The sequence below is a fragment of the Abramis brama genome (genome assembly GCF_963993115.1).
Source record: "Abramis brama genome assembly, chromosome: 12".
NCBI lineage: Eukaryota > Metazoa > Chordata > Actinopteri > Cypriniformes > Leuciscidae > Abramis > Abramis brama.
The window spans coordinates 804,421-826,361 of NC_139974.1; the positions used below are offsets into that span (position 1 = coordinate 804,421).

General features: G+C 40.1%; 2 protein-coding genes across 4 annotated transcripts in view; one reads left to right on the forward strand and one right to left on the reverse strand.

Moving 5' to 3' along the window:
- Positions 1-10,684: 10,684 nt before the first annotated feature.
- On the reverse strand, positions 10,685-13,415 carry LOC311094011 (uncharacterized protein). 2 transcript variants are annotated; one of them, XM_084131754.1, is made up of 4 exons: positions 13,232-13,415; positions 12,160-12,332; positions 11,755-11,816; positions 10,685-11,635 (listed from the first exon to the last, which is right to left on the reverse strand). In XM_084131754.1, exons 2-4 carry the CDS (start codon positions 12,179-12,181, stop codon positions 11,339-11,341), a joined length of 381 nt encoding a protein of 126 aa, XP_083987880.1. In that variant the 5' UTR covers positions 12,182-12,332; positions 13,232-13,415; the 3' UTR covers positions 10,685-11,338. The 2 variants fall into 2 exon arrangements, with proteins under 2 accessions (XP_083987880.1, XP_083987881.1); XM_084131755.1 differs by lacking the exon at positions 13,232-13,415 and adding an exon at positions 12,608-12,749.
- An 8,148-nt stretch (positions 13,416-21,563) lies between these two features.
- vps72a (vacuolar protein sorting 72 homolog a) overlaps positions 21,564-21,941 on the forward strand; it is a 9,170-nt gene continuing 8,792 nt past the window's right edge. Inside the window, exons 1-2 of one of the 2 annotated variants that reach the window (XM_084131669.1) lie at positions 21,564-21,791; positions 21,824-21,941. The exon at positions 21,824-21,941 is cut by the window's right edge and continues 31 nt beyond it. In XM_084131669.1, the coding sequence (XP_083987795.1) occupies positions 21,856-21,941 (86 nt within the window). In that variant the 5' untranslated portion in view covers positions 21,564-21,791; positions 21,824-21,855. The other variant, XM_084131668.1, reaches the window with a different exon arrangement.

The window sequence follows — 21,941 nt, forward strand, 5'->3', positions numbered from 1 at the left end:
CGTATTACATCATCATTAGTGGGAAAAGCTTATCAAGCTGCAGGTCAGGCTGGTGCTGCGCTGCACACTATGGCAGTGTTACAGGCGTACCAGGCTGACCTGTTGAAGGACTTGAGTGCGGGCAGTACGATCGACGAGGAGTCCTTTACTGAACTTCGCCGTGCCACAGATTTGTCTCTCCGTGCGACCAAGCAGACGGCCCGTGCCATCGGCCGTTCTATGTCTGCTTTAGTCAGCACGGAGAGGCATCTGTGGCTTAATCTGACAGGGATTAAAGAGAAAGATCGTCTGTTTCTTATCGACTCTCTTATTTCTCCATCTGGGCTGTTTGGTGACTCGGTTAACACCGTTGTCACACGCTTTAAGGAGGTTAAGAAACATGAGGAAGCGTTCGTTCAGTTTCTTCCTCGCCGCACTCAAGGGGAGGGGCCGTCTGCCACCCAGCCCCGCCCCGGTCCTTCAAAAGTCAGGGAGGTGAAGAAGCAGAGTGTGGCGAGGCGTGCTCCCCCTCAGAGAGACTGGAGACAGACTCGCCAGACTCAGCAGCCTCCCAAGCCAGACCTCAGGACTATTATTAACAGAAAGAAGAAGTCCTGATGGTCTGGCGCCCAATCTAGTGGGGGTAGTCCCCCGCGGGATGGGGCGCGTTCAAGACCTGTTCGTCCCTTCCCGCTACCCTCACAAAACCACTCCATCCCCGCCACCTCTCGTGCCTCGGGGGGCAGCGGTTTCCAGCGAAATGTTAGATGTTCCGTCGTTTCCGGCTGTCATTCCGGACGCGGAACATCTAACATCCCCTCAAAAGGAAGTATTAAAATTAATACCACTCTCAGAAAGTCTGGCGGCGTGGAAACTTCTGCCAGGCGTTTCTGCGTGGGTATTAAGCACAGTACAGTTAGGATACAGAATCCAATTTATTCGTCGTCCTCCGCGTTTCAACGGCGTGATTTTCACTACCGTGAAACCGGAGCAGATGCATGTACTGTCGCAAGAGCTGCAAACTCTTCTGAGCAAAGAGGCCATAGAACATGTTCCTCTTCCAGAGAGGGAGTCAGGTTATTACAGCAGATACTTCCTAGTACCCAAAAAGGATGGGGGGTTGCGTCCAATCTTAGATCTTCGAGGCTTAAACCGCACAGTCAAAGCACTCAAGTTCAAGATGTTAACCGTCAAGACGGTCGTGTCGCAAATTCAACATCGCGATTGGTTCGTCACGATCGATCTGAAGGACGCATATTTTCACATAGAAATATTGCCACAACACAGGAAATTCCTGAGGTTCGCTTTTGGGGGCGAAGCGTACCAATTTCGGGTTCTTCCATTCGGTCTAGCACTGTCACCCCGCACATACACAAAATGCATGGATGCAGCGCTGGCTCCAATGCGACTCCAGGGCATTCGCATTTTGAATTACATAGACGATTGGTTAATTCTAGCACAATCACGAGAGATGGCGCTCCAACACAGAGACATCGTGTTAGCTCATCTAGTTTCTCTAGGGCTGAAACTCAACACCAAGAAAAGTGTTCTTTCTCCTGCTCAGAGAACGAATTATCTCGGGATCGTTTGGGATTCGGTTACGATGCGGGCACAAATGTCTCCCGCTCGAATCGAGACCATTCGGCAGACCATGACCAAAGTCAAGCTAGGCCAAGTTTGTACTGTTCGTCAGTATCAAAGAATGTTGGGTCTCATGGCATCAGCCTCCACGGTGATTCCTCTGGGGCTGTTGCACATGAGACCGTTTCAGTTGTGGCTAAAAGCCAGAGGATTTCATCCAAGAGCCAATCCTCAAAGGCAAATAAAAGTGACGCGCCGCGGGCTTCGTACACTATCTCTGTGGCTCAGACCCCGGTTCCTCGCCTTGGGTCCCACTTTAGGGGCGCCGTGTCGTCGCAAACTGCTAACGACGGACGCCTCCCTGACGGGCTGGGGAGCAGTCTTGGATGGCCGTCCAGCTCAAGGGGAATGGGAGGGTCATCAGCTCGATTGGCACATCAATTGCCTAGAGCTGATGGCCATATTTCTGGCTCTGAAATATTTTCTCCAACAGTTGAGGGGCTGTCATGTCCTAGTGCGGGTGGACAACACAGCAGCAGTCTCTTATATAAATCACCAGGGGGGTCTGCGCTCACGCAATTTGAACAGAATAGCGAGGCAGATTTTTCTCTGGGCCCAGGGCAAGTTCCTGTCACTCAGGGCAGTATACATCCCAGGGCATTTGAATGTGGGAGCAGATCTATTGTCCAGACAGACACTACCGACAGGGGAATGGAAACTCCACCCGGAGGTAGTGAAACAGATATGGACCAGATTTTACGAAGCGGAGGTGGACCTCTTCGCCTCCCAGCAGTCAGCGCAATGTCCCCTCTACTTCTCTCTGAGTCACCCAGCTCCGTTGGGTCTGGATGCGATGGCGCACTCATGGCCCAAGATGCGCCTGTATGCGTTTCCTCCAGTTTCTCTGCTCCCTGGAGTTCTAGCCAGGGTTCGCCAACAAGGGTCTTGCCTCTTACTGATAGCGCCGCGTTGGCCGAACAGAGTATGGTTCTCGGAGATAATATCTCTCCTCGACGGCTCGCCGTGGGCGATTCCGGAGAGGAGGGACCTTCTGTCTCAGGCGGAGGGCACGATATTCCATCCCAGGCCAGACCTGTGGAATCTTCACGTTTGGCCCCTGATGGGAACCAATTAAGAGACACTGGGCTTTCGCCGGATGTTATTGAGACCATTCTGAGTGCTAGGGCTTCCTCCACTAGAAGAAGTTATGCCATTAAGTGGGGTGTTTTTGAAAGGTGGTGCGTTGAACACAATGTAGATCCAGTTAACTGCCAGATTGCTTCAGTGCTGGATTTCATGCAAGAGAAATTATCAACAGGCACATGTCCTGCCACTCTTAAGGTTTACGTGGCCGCTCTTTCGGCTTGCCACGCCTTAGTTGACGGGGCGCCACTTGGGAGACACCCTCTGCTCTCACGCTTCCTTCGGGGAGCCAGGAGACTGAGGCCTCCAGTAAGAACCAAGATCCCTTCATGGGACTTATCTATAGTTCTCGAGGGTCTGGTTGGAACCCCCTTTGAACCTATAGAGTCAGTGTCTGATAAATTTCTGACTCTAAAAATGTTTTTTCTAATGGCAATAACTTCCTTGAAGAAAATTGGGGATATGCAGGCTCTGTCTATCGCTCCATCCTGCTTAGACTTTGCCCCAGGTATGGTGAAAGTGATTTTGCATCCTCATCCTGATTACCTGCCTAAGGTTCCATTTTCGGCTGTACATCCTGTCACTCTTGAGGCTTTCTGCTCCCCGCCATTCTCAACGCCGGAGCAGGAGAGATCTCATAGGCTGTGTCCAGTCCGTGCTCTTCAGGCCTACGTCCACCGCACTAGCCAGTGGCGCAAGTCGGAGCAACTGTTTGTCTGTTATGGGGGCAGCAACAGAGGAGGAGCTGCTACCAAGCAGACTATGTCTCATTGGGTCAGGGATGCTATCGCTCTTGCTTATGAGGTGCGCGGTCAAGCTTCGCCTATAGGTCTTAGAGCTCACTCCACCAGGGGGGTCGCCTCTTCTAGTGCTTTGGCAAGGGGGGCCCCTTTACAACACGTTTGTGATGCGGCAGGTTGGTCCTTTCCGCACACATTCATTAGATTTTATAGTTTGGATGTTTATGCCACTCCGGGCTCTCATGTCCTTGAGTCGACATTGCAAGCTAATGTCTAGGCCTTCTTACGTTCTTGTGAAACACACCTGCACAACCGTGGGAGTCCAGACATGTTCAAGCACGGCGGCGTGGGTATTCTCGTTCCCAATGCGCTGAGCAGCGCAGCATCGATTGTAGCTTTCGAAAGGGAACGTCTCCGGTTACTTAACTGTAACCTTGTTCCCTGAGAAAGCGGAACGAGATGCTGCGCTACTTTGCCGTGCTGAAGATGTCCCAGGACTGCTCTTCAGACAAAGTATCCTGACGATGCACCTGTGGCTCATCTACTTATAGCCTCGTGTCGCGGGGGCGCGCCGATGACGTCACCGGCCGAGGCTATATTACCTCCGGGTCAATTCCATCGACGTGTTATACACAATATTCACAGCTGGTCACGATGAAATATGTTCCCAATGCGCTGAGCAGCGCAGCATCTCGTTCCGCTTTCTCAGGGAACAAGGTTACAGTTAAGTAACCAGAGACGTTTCCGCCAGTAGTGGGCACTCGCAATGACGTACATCCGAGTGAACAAGACGGAGGGAAGTTAGCAAGTGAAGGGCATGACAATTTTGGACTGGAACGCAGCACCAGTATAATCAGCAGACAGCAGTCTCACTCACTCACACACACACACACACACGCACACACACTTTACTATCTTTGTGGGGACTCTCCATAGACTTAATGTTTTTTATACTGTATTACAAACTGTATATTCTATCTCCTTACACTAACCCTACCCCTAAATCTGCCCATCACAGAAAACTTTCTGCATTTTTACATAAAAAAAAACCTCATTCTGTATTATTTATAAGCTTGTGTACCCATGGGGACCTCTATTTAGGTCCCCACTGTGACACGAGTCCCCATGAGTCTGTGTGCATTCAGGTTGAAGTCTAGCCTGGCTAACGTCAGACCAAGTCTCATTTGAGACTTGGGCTGCGTTCAGCCCCGACAAAACGTTGCACAACGTTTTTTAAACAGAAACGGTGATGCGTTGAACACACTGTTCTGATGACGCAAGAGTTGCAACTATGGCAGCTGAGAAGGCCATTCTTTGTGTTCTTTGTGAAGAATTTTCGGAGCCTGATGAAGTCGGTATAAATATGTGTTTAATACTACAAAATATGCCGATGTTACAGTTACTACACTTGCCGCCCAGAACAAAAGAGAACATCCCAATCGAGTGAAGGGATTGCTGAAACTGAAGCACACATCTTACCTAATTCAGACTAAAACACATCTATTTAGCCTCACATACTGACTTTATTTGTAGTTCATACTGTTTTAATACCCTGTATTTTCTTTCTCATTTTTAGGAAAAGCACTTAATTACCATTGTTTATTTCTATACCAAATGTCATACACTTGCAATGAAGCTAAAGATATAAACAACTACATCATTATGTTGATATCCTATATTTTTACAATAAAACTTACGACAAACATGTCGTCTAATATCCTCAGTTGTTGCGTATACCGAGCTGCATCGAACACATTTGTAAATTACTTTCCTTGAACCCATTGTGCGAGTTCACTTTAATACCGCGTGCTTTATATACATGTTGCTGCTGATTGGACTGCAGTTCTGACACACCAACCAAACAAGAGAAAACGTATCTCAAACCCCGTTGCACACCGGTGCACCTCACATGACCAGGAAACATGACGTTCAACCCGGAAACCGTAGCAAAACGTTGCGCACCGTTTTGAACTTGAACGTGCCTCAGGTCCATGGTGTCCAGACTGCCTAGCAGCGTGAATAAAATCGCGCTGCGAGCAAGGCAGTATGGGGAAACCCAGGCTAGTTGAAGTCCCCACCGGGATAGAAAAACATGTACACACACATTACAGCTCTGGCTGACGTGCCCCCTGAACTCACAACACACACTTCTTCCCACTAGCCTACATTCTGCTCGTCAAGTCACGCACGCCGTCACCGCCCGCACCTCAAACAACACACTAGATCGCGGGGTTTTTTTAAACTTATCTAGCTGACTGACACTGCGGTTTCATGACAACTCTCTCTGGGTCAGCAGAAACGCAGAAAAACAGATTTGAATGTTGGGATATGATTTTGTCAAATGGTGAATCTGAAGAAGGTTGTGTCACACACATTTTGGCACCTTTCACATTTCACATTTTGGCATCTTTGTGGGTGTTTGCTGCAGATCTCAATCTGAATCGTGCAGCTCTGACACATTTCATTCCTCTGTTGAAACGAAAGTAGCTAACTTGCATCAAACTCATCTATAAGCAAGGGCAAAAATAAAGCAATTTAATTTGAATTAATATCGGTAGGCTAATATTCTGTAATAAAAAAATTGATTTTAAAATCGTAATTTAAAAAACAAATCGCGATACCTAGGTGAATCGATTTTTTCTACCAGCCTTAATGAATATGCATGTTTCATGTTGCTATTTGAAATAATTGAAATGTTAAAGTGGGTTCTTTTTTATGTCCATATATCCACTCAATGTTTTTATGTACTGAATGCTTTTGTTCCAAGCGACTTTTAGTGACAATAAACAGACTCATTGATAGCAAGTTGATCGCATTATTTTCCATAACATAAGCTTATAGTTTAATAGTCTGACTGAGGTCAGTGTAGCCTACTTTTGCGTTCATTTGATTGAATATTTCAATGTGTTTAAATGAGAAACAAGCCCCCCCCCCAAAAAAGGGCGTTTTTTTTGTGCATTCTCGCGGTTTTGGGCTGGAAAACCTTGCTGGCACCTGGCAACCCTGAGTCACCGAGAACCAATGAACAAGTGTCTGTGGGGTTTATACATTTGTAGATGTTTTAGTTAGACATTACTATAATTCAAATGAATTATGTTAGTTAATCTCGTATTGGCCTGTTTCTGAGCCATTCATAGAAAAAAACAAAACAAAACCTTATAATTGATAAAAGAACATATAGACACATGATAATCTGATTAGATAATTGCATTTGAAAGCTTTTTCTTTCAATAAACCAAATCAATAGAATTGTAAAAGGTGTTTTTATGCATGTGTGTCGCTGAGTTTTGTTGCATTCACACTGTTCTGACCTCTAGGGGTCTATGGTGGAGACTGGTGTCAGGGTGTGTCGAAACGCACATTTGCTTCCACTGTTTCAGCTCCACGAAGCCTCGATCTGCACTCCACTACTAGTACACCAGTGTAATTAACAGTGATCTGGAGCCTCACAACTAAATAAAGCATGTGTTGCTGAAGACTTAACATCTGAGATTTGTATTCTAAGGGTCAATAGTGAAGACAAACAGGGTTTTAACCAGGGAATGGTTTAATTGTCCCAAAATGACACATTGCAAAATTTCAGAGCAAAAGACAAAAAAAGAAGATAAAATAAGCTGCATCAGACTTGTGTTATAGTCGTGACAGATCAGTGATGATAACAGTAGACAAATATGTGCATTAAAGTAGAAAAACTTCTTTTCATCAACATACATGACACAAATCATTGTAGAAAGTTTAACTGGAATAAATAAAGGTGGTTCTGCTTGTGCTCAGTCGAGAGATTCTGATGTGATTGGCCCCGGCGCTTTAGGCCCCGCCCACCTCAAGAACTCGGCACTTTAGGCCCCGCCCGCCTCAAGAGCTCGGCGCTTTAGGCCCCGCCCACCACAAGAGCGCAGACGCTTTAGGCCCCGCCCACCTCAAGAGCTTGCCGCTTTAGGCCCCGCCCACCTCAAGAGCTCAGATGCACAGTCACTACTAATATATAATGCAGTGCATTTTGGAAGTAACTTGCCCAGTTCTGTTGATCAATGATCACGCACTGAAATGTGCATTTTACACAGAATAATAATAAATAACATTTTTCCCAAAGCAATGCATGCAGTGTCCTGGAGTTTCCCAGTTGATTGTGTGTTGTTATGCCCCATATTTATTTATATATTTAATTGGCAAACTGCGAGTTGGTCAAACTAGTCTTGATATAGTGGCTAGATTTATGCCACGGTTTATACCTGCATTTCCACTGTTTGATCACTGTTAGTATGTTGTAAATCAGATCTCTTCTATGTAATCATAAGTTTGTGCTGCAGAAAGAGAAATATGTGATCATTCTTTAATGGATATGATGTGAATATGAAAAGAAGAGTGTAAAAGTATTACTGCAGTTTTCAGTCCAGTGGTGTCACAGTAAACGAGTCTGACGTCTGTGGTTCCTGCGATGGACCCGTCGTCTGTTCAGTGTTTGGGTCTTAGTGAAAGCTTCATCATAAACACCATCAGACGCAGGAAGACAGTGGTGTGTGTGTGTGTGTGTGACAGGCTTACAGTAGAGCAGTACTATAGATTACTGATGGAGAACAATGAGAGTTCAGTCCAAGAAACAATCCGCTCGAATGAGTCTGTGAAAGCTTCAGAAGACAGGAGTTTGATGATGATGAAGAAGATGAAGATGATGATGATGAAGATGATGATGAAGATGATGATGATGATGATGATGATGAAGATGATGTTTAGGTCTTCGGCTGATACTGACCGTCTGGATCACATGACACTAGAAATCACACACATATATTGAGTGTGTTAAAGGGGCATTCCACAACTTGTATCTCACACACACACACACACACACACACACACACACTGTGAAAAGTCTTAGGTTGGCTGTGAGTCATTCCACGAAACCTGTATGATTTGAGTCCCTCTGACCTTTTTAAGTGTATTTTTCCTATTGGATCACCAAAATCTATTCTAAAAAGCTTTTTTGTATAAATTGAAATCTCTCCTTTAATAAAGTTTAAAAATAATGACATGCATATTATCTTTATGTTAGAAATTATCTTGTTTTTTCAGTTGACACCACCTATTTTGTCATGTCCCTCATGGCCTTCTATGAAAGTGTACTTGAAATATGAATAATATAATTAGAAAAAAGTCCATACATTTTGCCATTCCCATGAATATCTATCTGTGCTTTTTTCAGGAATCCCTCAACCCCGTTACACAAATCATTCTCCCCCATAAAACTAATGAACAGATCCTTATATGTGACATCAGTAACAGGAATTAACATCATAGAAGTCTTCTGAACAACATTGTGTGTAGACACAGGCAAGTTACCACCTTCTTTTATAACTATAACTTATTTAGTATTGTGATATTGTGGTTGTCAAGCTCAACGACTCAACCCTGTTACATCAAATAAAGATAGAATTCTATTACTTGTGAAATTGATCTTTGTTATGTCAACAACACGGTTTCTTAAAACCATGAATGTCATGTGCTCTCCTGTTATTCACTACATGTAGAGCAGTGGCCATTTTCAAGCAAAAAATCACAACCCCGTCACACTCAACCCCGTTACTTTTTTGCCACATGCAAAACAACACACAAAAACACGTTCGCACAGACACACAAACACATCAAAAAAGCACACAAGTAATATATTTTATTTTGATTATAATGTTCTAATGTATACTAACTTATTGTTGTTTTTCCTGCAGTCGAGTTAATAAAACCGAGTTGCAATTGCAATTTATATCTGTTGTTTTTCTTGGTTACATAATGAAATACAGTGCTCATAGAAAATCTTACAGTGAATTTGAGTAAAAAACAACTATGTATATGTTTAGCTGTATTTGTCTCTTCAACCCCGTTACCATCTTCAACCCTGTATAGTCTCAACCCCGTCACACCTACATTTTTATTAATTATTTTTTAAAGTTTATGAATAAGTAATTTAATGTTTGTTGAACTTAGTCAGAAATGTTCAGAGCAATCATAAGAATACTGGTTTTAGTTGAAATTCAACTAAAGTTGTAGTTGAAGTTAAGCCACATCTCTGATCAAAAATGATGAGGTTGCTGTCACAAAAAGTGCCCATTTCAGGCTTTAGTATAGCATAAGTGTAAAATGATATGTAAATTTACATTTACAATTACTGAATTAGTGTGAGGGACATATGATTAATAGGAAAATGTTGATTTCATTATAAAAAAAATTACTCTTGTAACATGATGAAATTAACATGTAACGTCACAGACGATATTGTATATTCACACCCAGTTTGGCCTGTGTTCTCCTCTGTGGGCAGAATAATGTTCTTAATGAAAACCCAGTATTTCCCCCTTTAACCAATTTAGAAACTTGACATCATCACCGTTTAAACTTGGTGTGGTTAAGGTGTGAGCGTAATGTGGCGTTAGTTTCCTGTTTACCATGTATATAAGGTTGCAGAATGAACATGAAACTGCTTATTCTTCTCGTCACACTGCTTGTTCGAACTAACCCTATAGTTTGAGCAGGCCTACCCCAAATCATTTGATCTTCAATGAAATTAAGGGCGACCTTCGGGGAATGCAAAACGAAATTGATGGACTTAAGCAGCATGTACATAAGGAGCTTCTCACAGTAAGTAAATATTTTTTTTAGATTATGGCAAGGGAGAGAGACGTCATGTGATTTTGCCATATTTGTCATACTTGCTTTAGTTAAGTTAAAATAGTTAAACACCAAGCGTGAAGAGAGAAGTATTTGTCTTTATAGCTTATAGATATGTTCTGTATAAGCAGATATGTATAGTAACATCATATGTATATCGCACACATTCTCTGATATCAACTGAATTTCCAGGCATTCAATCACACAGTAAAAATCCAAACACCTCGAGATGTAAAGAATGCAGAATGTATTTCCACCATGGTACACTTCTGTGTCCCATTAGGTTTTTTAGTTATCACTTCATATGAGGTCATTTGATAACATTAGTTAACTACGTTAAGCATTTATTAACCTTAATTAATATACAGCTGCAGTATCTGTTAATATTATGTGGTGGACCTGAGCTAACCTGAACTTCCAACACACACACACACACACACACACACACACACAAAATAAAATAAAATAAAGCCTTTTTTTTTTAGATTTACAAATTTTAATTGCACTGTCAGAAAAAATGTGCAAAATTTGTAGGGGTACAACGGCTTGTCACTGGGGCAGTACCCACATGGGTACATGGCAAATATGTACTCCATACAGCACATTAAAAAGGCCAGAATGCTCTTTATCATTTATCAAACATTCAAAATTACATTTTTCACAGGATGAATATTTTAAGCACTATCACAATGTGTCATAACAGGATGCATATATTGAGTGATTTTACTTCAACTTTTTATACTCGTTTATACATTTAAAAAAAAATTAAACAGTAAGAATATTAAGCTTAATATTATATTAAGCTTTTTTTCTAAATCAGTAGCCTACAATAGATTTCATTAACCTTTTTTTTTTTTTTTTACCATGTAATATAATATGTTAAATCAGTACTAAATCTCATTTTAAGTAAATTTTTCTACTTTTAAAACAGTTTTGAACATCAAAAATGACAAAGCAATCTTTATTCCAGCAGTATACCCTTAAAACATTTGATCACGAACACACATTTCACCAAACACAGTACTACACATTTCATTTTAACTTTTTAAACATTCTTGAGGATCACAAACAATTTATTATCAGCAGAGTATCTGTCAAGGGCCTGAAAGTCCATCTCTTGCCCTGGTTTCATAATACTGCATTCAAAGTCAACTTTGTATACGACACTGGTATTAAAAACTCGCCACACAGAAAGGATTTTCTTCTACACCTTGTGCATTGATATGGTTGTGTGATTTTCAGCACGGGATATTAATTATTCGGGTGACAGTTACTGGAAGGGGCTTGCCACCCACCTCAGTAATCTGTGCTATGGCATGCTGCAGGAAGGTCAATGTATTCTTCAAGTAGGGTGGATAAGCCAAGTTGAAAACATAGTAAGCACTGAAGGATGCAATTATCTCTTCTTCAACTCCTATTCCCCTGCACACCTCCACACCATCCACTTTGACGAGGACTTGAAGCCTCTTGGAGAAAGCCATTTTCCAGTCAGTTTCTATCAATTGTATGGTTGGGTATGGAGTATTAGCATCAAACTGTGAGAAGAAAAGAAAATGTTAAACATCTATCAGTAAAACAATGCAACATCTATCAGAACTGAATAACCCGACCTGTGTCAGAGTATTACAAAATGACAGTTTAACAAACTCCATACCTCTCCCAATGTGATGAAGCTCTCAACTTTCTCTTTAAAGATGTGGGACAGCAGAATCAGTGCTGCACGAAAGTCAGTATTATAAATGACCTGTTTTCATATTCATTTATATCCTCCATAAGTAATTTCCTTTACTCATTGTTTGTCAATTTGCTAAAAACAAAGCAACTGGAAATATCAACAAATGTTGCATAAAATGCATGAAATTGTTTACAAGCTGGTTTCAAGTGAATGATTTTGGTCATCGCTCCGGTGCTAGATCACAGTTTCTCAAGGATATAATGTCTGTAAACTACGCACACATTTTCAACAAATGTATTTGTTGAGCACCTATACTTTTAATTAACAAAACTATCAGTCCTCAAAGTTTGTTTTATGTTTTACCGCTATGTTTTGTGTCATTACCTGGTAGATCTTCTGCAAGCATTTCTTCTCTTGCTTCTTTGTAGATTTTGGCTAATGGAGAATTTCTTTGATCAAGCTCAAGCACCTTTGGCACAATTACTGGTCAAGCCGTCCTTGAAGCGCTGGCTTAAGCTGACAATTGATGAATGCATTCGGTCAACTTCATCACACAACTGAAAATAAACAGAAAGTTAATCATTCACATGAACTAATTTTTTTTAATATATATTTTAATATTCTATGCGGCCTCTTTCATTGCCATTTCCCTTTAGTAATATCATTGTACAAATATTTCTAAGCTTGATTGCACATATATTTGTTCACCTGAGGGTTTAGAAAATTAAATGTTTTTACAAAAGAGTTACAGTTATAACTGTAAATGATCATTTTAGTATACTTTTAGCTTAAATCAACATTTAACATTTATTTTAAGTGTGATATCACTGACCCCTGAGGGTGTTTTTAAGAAAGGGTATTTCTTAAGTATATCCTCCACAGTCATCCCATCTCTTATCTCCCTCCATTCGCTGCGTTCGGTCTTTGACCACCAAGGTGTCTGGCCGCATCTTGCTGTACTGGATATGCAGGACATTCACATGACCCTCAATAGAGGATGAATTCTCACCAATGACAGCAATCTCCTACTGGATCAAATTTAAAAGTACAGAACAATAATAATTAAAATAATAATAATAATAATACAAGTTAAACCTCAAAACCACATGTCATTCACTATTTCCTTACCTTACATTTTTATGATCACAAAGAGAGATATTAAATTTAAAACATTGTGCACAATGAATTCTTTAAAAAAAGTATTATGCAAATGAGTCAATCCGTGTCAAAATGACCAAATTTCAGAAACTTCCCTGGCTCAAATTTGTGATTTTGTTAATATTTTTTTTTCTGAAAAAAGACAAACTTAAATATTGATGAAAACCAAAATATTAAATGTAATGAATATTGACTAAGTAATCCACTATTTTGTAGAGGAATGTCAAAATGACCATTTTCACCTGAGACCACTAAACATAGGACAAATATAATACACAATAATCAATATTATACTTGCATTTCTGTAGTCGAAGTCTGCTGGTGGGATTCTGCTGGCACTGGCTCTGTTGTTAGTGTTATCACCTCCTTCATCTCATGTGCAAATTTGTTGAACTTGGACTGTTTTTTGAAGGAGCCTTGAAATAAATATGAGATAATGTTCTCTGTGAGGCCACAATCTATTGTTTCCCCGTCCACCTAATTTTCTGAAAAAAAGAAAAAGAAAGAATGATCAATGTGAGCTTGAGGTTTTAACAGCAACAATGAAATCAATGTCTTTTTTTAAATTATTTTTAAACTTTCAATGGAAATTCATCAGTATAAAATATTAATTTAATTTATAAAAATACACTATAATAACTGTACATATACACTCTCAGAAAAAAAGGTACAAAGCTGTCACTGGGGCAGTACCCTAAGGTACAAAAGCTAAAAGGTACCAATATGTACACTTGAAGTATAGGCCTAATATGTACAGAGAGTAATGGTTACCCTTTTTTCTGAGAGTAGCTTATGATTAGAAGCAAACTTATTTAAATTAGCAGCTCAAAGATTAGAAACGTATTTTACGAGTTTACCAGTTTTGATAAATGGTGAACAAACTTCACTTTCTGTTTTTGGAGGGGCTTGATACTGACTAAATTATTACTCTCATGGACTAACGTTTAGAACGTTATTTAAATATTTAACGTGACCAAATAAAACTGATATAAAATCAACTCACACGGATGATATTCGTAATTTAACGTAATTCCAGACTGACTAGAAGCGTTAAAATAGAAACAGGCCAAGCGTTCGCTCGCGTCCGGGATGAACACGGGTAACGTTAAGTAAGAGTTGTAAGAAAATTGTGGGAAAGTGAATTTATAAATCTGTTGGCTTATATTGAGTTTTTTTTTACACAAAACGCGATGGGTTTGAACGGTTTGAACTGTTTCTATGGTCGCGGTCTCGCGGTAGGCTAGAGTAGGTTAACCATTTAAGTTACGCTAAAAGATATATCTTAATTTATGGCTAAATTAGCCTACAAATAATTGTAATAACAATAAGTTGAATAGCAGTACGTAACAGCAGTACGTTGGTTTTGTCAGGTCAGTATTTTCGAAGAAAGGTTTTCCCTCACGCGTATTTTCACCCCCCCAAAAATAAATTTCAATCACTTATTTATATATTTTGCTGTAGTGTGTTAGAAGGAAATATCATTTTATATTTACAATTCCAAACATTCATTTTACTATTAATTGTAATAATCCAGTGATATTTCTGTAGCCGATGCACAAGGAGTCTGACAACAGCCGGTATGATCTGATCTCCATCATCGAGTCCGTCTGTGATTACATGAAGAAACAGGGAAAAAACAGACTAAATCAAAGATAAGACGCGCGCTCCACATACTGTTATTAGTGATAATAATACGTTATTTTCTTACAAGAATAAATAAAATACTTTAAAGTACTAAATCCAAACATGTCAAATCATTAATACACTAATTATAAGCTATGAATGATTTGTCTTCTATTCAGTGTGGTTAGCCTACATCTTTATTGTGTGTTATACTTTAGTTTTATTTGTTCTAATCTGTGTAGTGTCTACAGATTCAGAATTATAATTCTAATGATAAATCTCAATAGCTTGAAGAAACCTTCCTGCAAATCTGCCTGGAAACCCATGTGCAAGTGTATCTAAAACAGCTGTTTTAAATGCAAAGTGTGCTCACTCCAAATACTGATTTGATTTAGTTAATGGATAAATAAGATCTATTTATGACATTTATTTCTGAAAGCATCCTCACATTACAGCATGTTAACACGCGTGCCTAAACCTCTTCACAGCACTGGAGCTCTGCAGGGAGGGTTCTTCAGGTGTTCCTGCAGATCTTCTGGATTTAGTCTGTTTTTTCCCTGTTTCTTCATGTAATCACAGACGGACTCGATGATGGTGAGATCAGATCATACCGGCTGCTGTCAGACTCCTGTGCATACACAGATCTCACTGGATTATTACAATGAATAGCTAAATGAATGTTTGGAAATATAAACTGATATTTCCTTCTAACACACTACAGCAAAAGAGATAAATAACTGATTAAAATGTATTTTATTTTTTGGGGGGTGAAAATACTAACCAGCCTAACAAGACTTTTCACAGGTGTGTGTGTGTTAGGTACAAGTTGTTGTCTATTACTGATTGTTACTGAACTATGAATGTTTTCTGTGTGATTGAACAGATTCAAATGAACTGCACAAATAACATCACACATCCAGCAAACAGCCGGAGCCTCAGGAACCCCAGAGCTGCAGAACACAAGAAGACGGAGAGAAACACGGAGAACAGGAGTGATTCCCAGAGCAGTGGATCCCAGGAGAAAGGAGGCCGGGGGCTTATTAGGAGGAACAGTATGGGGAGAGTAAAGCCAGACAGTGAGTGCTTGATCATTATGGAACTTTAATCCTTTATCACTGTGGTTTTACTGTTAGATTTAATTGTTTTCTCTCCCATTGTAAAAGTGTACATTCAGACGATCAATCAGACATATATTAACACACTCAATATATGTGTGCGATTTCTAGTGTCATGTGATCCAGACGGTCAGTATCAGCTGAAGACCTAAACATCATCTTCATCATCATCATCATGTTCATCATCTTCATCATCATCAAACTCCAGTCTTCTGAAGCTTTCACGGACTCATTCGAGCGGATTCATTCTCGGACTGAACTCTCACTGTTCTCCAGTAATCTATAGTACTGCTCTACTGTAAGCCTGTCTCACACACACACACACACACACACACACACACACACACACACACACACACACACACACACACACACACACACACACACCACTGTCTTCCCTGCATCTGATGGTGTTTATGATGAAGCTTTCACTAAGACCCAAACACTGAACAGACGACGGGTCCATCGCAGGAACCACAGACGTCAGACTTGTTTACTGTGACACCACTGGACTGAAAACTGCAGTAATACTTTTACACTCTTCTTTTCATATTCACATCATATCCATTAAAGAATGATCACATATTTCTCTTTCTGCAGCACAAACTTATGATTACATAGAAGAGATCTGATTTACAACATACTAACAGTGATCAAACAGTGGAAATGCAGGTATAAACCGTGGCATAAATCTAGCCACTATATCAAGACTAGTTTGACCAACTCGCAGTTTGCCAATTAAATATATAAATAAATATGGGGCATAACAACACACAATCAACTGGGAAACTCCAGGACACTGCATGCATTGCTTTGGGAAAAATGTTATTTATGATTATTCTGTGTAAAATGCACATTTCGGTTCGTGGTCAACAGAGTCGGGAAAGTTACTTCCAAAATGCACTGCATTATATATTAGTAGTGACTGTGTGGCTGAGCTCTTGAGGTGGGCGGGGCCTAAAGCGCCGAGCTCTTGAGGTGGGCGGGGCCTAAAGCGGCGAGCTCTTGAGGTGGGCGGGGCCTAAAGCGCCGAGTTCTTGAGGTGGGCGGGGCCTAAAGCGCCGGGGCCAATCACATCAGAATCTTTCGACTGAGCACAAGCAGAACCACCTTCATTTATTCCAGTTAAACTTTCTACAATGATTTGTGTCATGTATGTTGATGAAAAGAAGTTTTTCTACTTTAATGCACATATTTGTCTACTGTTATCATCACTGATCTGTCGTGACTATAACACAAGTCTGATCTGTCGTGACTATAACACAAGTCTGATCTGTCGTGACTATAACACAAGTATGATACAGCTTATTTTATCTTCTTTTTTCTGCAATTTTGGAATGTGTTATTTTGGGACAATTAAACAATTCCCTGGTTAAAACCCTGTTTGTCTTCACTATTGACCCTTAGAATACAAATCTCAGATGTTAAGTCTTCAGCAACACATGCTTTATTTAGTTATGAGGCTCCAGATCACTGTTAATTACACTGGTGTACTAGTAGTGGAGTGCAGATCGAGGCTTCGTGGAGCTGAAACAGTGGAAGCAAATGTGCGTTTCGACCAAGCGGGAAGGAAGTCGACCGGTATGGAATTCCAAAGCTGCCAATATTAAAAATAAATAAATACATAAATAAATATACAAATAAATGTAAAAAATAAATAAATAAATAAATAAATAAATATATAAATAAATATACATAGAAAAGCAAAAAAAAAAACGAAAATAAATAATTATTTATACATTTATTTCCTTATTTATGTATATATATTTTTTTTTTCCATATTTATTTATTTATTCTTTTATTTATTTCTACATTTATTCATTTCTACATTTATTTATTTCTACATTTATTTATTTTTACGTTTATTTATTTCTACATTTATGTATTTCTACATTTATTTATTTCTTCATTTATTTCTTCCTACATTTCTTCCTGCGTAGGGTAATGAGGAGGGCGTGGTTTACCTCAGACATAGCAATCGAGCTCAGAGTAAGCGAAGGCGAAGGGTTGAGGCCACAGTGACACCCTGTGGCGAAATACAATAAGTATAGCTCACTGACGTTGATACGGTCTGTGACTGCGAGGTATATGATCAAAATCCTAAATCTTACTGTGTGACATGGATAGGCTACTCTTTATTCCGGACATGGCCGTAGAACATCATTTGGTCTGGATTTGTAAAATGTCCTGGGCTAACAAACATGAAACAGGGACTCTGAAACGGAAGCGCTTGATATTTTCCATTTTTCGGTCAGAACTCATGGAAAGGAAGCAGGGCACATATAGGCTACAGTGAAGTGTTGTTATGAATTATGAAGTGTTTTACATTTTGAAGACATAAATATGACATGATGAAATCAATGAAGTGATAGGCCTACGTTTAATATGAATTATTATAATTTAAATTATTAAATTATTATTTAAATAACGCATAGGCCTAAATAGAAATGATCAGAATCAAATCCACAGCTGAACCGCTTCAACGTCAAGTTGTTTTTGATTCGGTGTATTTTAAGGAATCAAACGAGTGGATTGAACTCACTCATTAAGACAGTGACTTTCTGACACCTGGTGTCTGTTTTAGTTTCACATTAAACGTAGGCCTATCACTTCATTGATTCCATCATGTCATATTTGTCTTCAAAATGTAAAACACTTCATAATATTTTTATGCACTTGTAGGCTAATTGCTGTGTAAATGCATTAAGATCTCTTCTGTATTGATGGCTCTGATGAAGCTCTGGTTGGATTTTAGTGGTAGGCTAACTGCCCTACAGTCTTATCCTCTAACTGAATTTATCGATGTGGATTAACGTGACGTTCATACATTTAATAAGGTTGCCCATGGACATGAGTTTATGGAGGTAGGCTAAAGACTACCACCGCTTAATAGAATAAAAAAAATGATTCTGTTGCTGTCAGTATTGTTTTTGGAAATTAGGCTACATTAAAATGCAATGGTCTCGTTTCAAAAGCATTGGTCAGTATGCTTGCGTCGACTTTACTGTAGCCTATAGGCTATGTGCCCAGCTTCCTTTCCGTGAGTTCTGACCGAAAAATGGAAAATATCAAGCGCTTCCGTTTCAGAGTCCCTGTTTCATGTTTGTTAGCCCAGGACATTTTACAAATCCAGACCAAACGATGTTCTACGGCCATGTCCGGAATAAAGAGTAGCCTATCCATGTCACACAGTAAGATTTAGGATTTTGACCATATACCTCGCAGTCACAGACCGTATCACCGTCAGATACTTATTGTATTTCGCCACAGGGTGTCACTGTGGCCTCAACCCTTCGCCTTCGCTTACTCTGAGCTCGATTGCTATGTCTGAGGTAAACCACGCCCTCCTCATTACCCTACGCAGGAAGAAATGTAGGAAGAAATAAATGAATAAATAAATAAATGTAGAAATACATAAATGTAGAAATAAATAAACGTAAAAATAAATAAATGTAGAAATAAATAAATGTAGAAATGAATAAATGTAGAAATAAATAAAAGAATAAATAAATAAATATGGAAAAAAATTAATATATACATAAATAAGGAAATAAATGTATAAATAATTATTTATTTTCGTTTTTTTGCTTTTCTATGTATATTTATTTATATATTTATTTATTTATTTTTTCTTTTTTACATTTATTTGTATATTTATTTATGTATTTATTTATTTTTAATATTGGCAGCTTTGGAATTCCATAGACCGGAAGTTGAAGCCGGCCGCGTGCCACCATCTTGTAGCAGAACTTCACCTGCTGTTAGCATTCCATTGACTCCCATTCATTTTGGCGTCACTTTGACAGCGAATAACTTTACATCTGAGGCGTTTGAAGACTCCATTTGTCCATTATTTATTTCTAAAGAAACACGACAATGTATAAAATGCTCCATTACCTTGTATCTTACGTTACGGCCCCGTAGAAGCAGTTTTTGTAAAAGTAGGCTAACGATTGCGTCATAACCACGCGACTCTCTGTCGCACAGTAGAGAGATTACCGTATGGACGGGAGGAGAAGCTCGCGCGTAATCGAGGAGACATGGAGGCAAAATGACAAAATAATTAATCAGAATACCTAGCAAAAGTTACTCCTGCTCCAAGCTCATGGACAGCTCCTACTCACACTCTCCGTCTCTGCAAGTTTCGGAAGGGAATGATTCAGATTTCTCATGCCACAGCCACCAGAAGCAATAATAACCAACTGCAGAACCGCAGAACCATACGTCATAGCAGTGTGAGGACGACAGCGCCAGCCTAACAGTCTGATGCCGGAAGTGGGCGGGGTAAAACCATCTAAGGGGTGGAGATGGGTAGGTTTAGGGGTAGGTTTAGGGGTCAGGGGGTGGAGATGGGTAGGTTTAGGTATGGTATATGTAAGGTGGATATGTATGGTATCCACTTCCGGCACCAGACTGTTGGGCTGGCGCTGTCGTCCTCACACTGCTATGACGTATGGTTCTGCGGTTCTGCAGTCAGACCTATCTCACCAGAAGACAGTGTTGCTCACGTGACATCTGCGCCGTCAAGCTCTGTTTGAGTCTGCGCGTCAGGAACGGAAGTGCTAAAAAATCGCTAAAAATGGGCTTCACTTGTCTCAATTGAGTTCCAATGAGATGGCTCTGTCCACTTCTTATACTGTCTATGGTTTCGACACACCCCGACACCATGCAGCCTCCACCATAGACCCCTAGAGGTCAGAACAGTGTGAATGCAACAAAACCCAGCGACAAACATGCATAAAAACACCTTTTACAATTCTATTGATTTAGTTTATTGAAAGAAAAATCTTTCAAATGCAATTATCTAATCAGATTATATGTTCTTTTATCAATTGTCAGGGTTTGTTTAGTTTGTTCTATGAATGGCTCAGAAACAGGCCAATACGAGATTAACTAACATAATTCATTTGAATTATATTAATGTCTAACTAAAACGTCTACAAATGTATAAACCCCACAGACACTTTGAAATGTCGAAGCGTTTCGAAACAGTTGTGACGTAAAGAAGCCTCGTTTACTGAAAGCACGTGACTCTGGCAGTGTGATACAGACACACGCTCCGAACTATTGATTCCCATCAGGAGATTCATAAAGCAGTGTTTGAAATTGCCATCACACACAGTTCAAGTCCACTGCTGCAAACACATCGCTCGTGAGGTTCAAATCATGCTCTGACATAAGATCAACACACGTCGTTAAACAAACGTATGTCCCCAAAAAAGTCCCTGAAAACACGTGTCTTCTAAACAGACTCGGACCTTCTTCTACAGACACACGTGTGCAAGTGGTCTGTGGCTTCATGTACACATTAAAAATACAGTACATGAGTGGTTAATGAATATTAGGTGAGCCAGCAAGTTACAGTTCATGCTTGACTTCAGGGGACATCTGGTGGACACTTGTGGAAGTGACGACACACTAAATTTAGCGACATTTGCTCACCTAATGGACTTATTTTACTCTTAATATATCTCACCCGTTTCAATTTATAATAACTATAGTTTTTACCGTAGAGGGCCTGTACCATGATGGTAGTTGAACAAACTCACAGGATGCAGTTTCGGTTACAGGATTAGTTTCGAGTTGACAAAACCAAACCGGTGTAATCCGGCTATAAAACGGCATTTTTTTAGTTTTTCCAGTCATTACTGGACACTGTATGTGAATGCCAGTACATTATGACTCATGAAATGTCACGTGCAGTATCAGTGTCGGGTCTAAAGTCCACGTTAGGATACTTTAATATGGTTAGTGGTTAACCAATATTAACTTTGAAACCATAAATTATTAACACGATTAAAATGGACGTTTGCGTGTGTTTGCTATAGACAGTGTGGTGTCTGCGCCCTCCAGTCCAGTGTGTGTCAGTATCGAGCTGTGAATGCTCGTGAACACCGGAAGTGACGTTACTCTGCTTTTGTTGTGTTGTGGTTATCAGCGCTTCTGTTTTACCGTTTAACATTTTCGTGTATAAACCTGATTTTGTTGTTAATTTGATATTATTATCATATTCAGCCGTTATTGCGAAGCGCATCTTTACATCCGGGCAGGAGAAAAAGCGTCTTTAACTGCAGCGTATAACGTTAATTACACTGAGAGTTAAAGACAGGAATTAAACAGAGTGAGTGTAATAGAGTTGCTGAGAGTTCAGCAGTGAGTGTAATAGAGTTGATCAGGGGTTAGGATGAGTCTGGCGAACAGCAGAGAGCAGCGCTGCACGGCGGGGAACCGCATGTCCAAACTCCTGGACGCCGAAGAGGAAGATGAGTT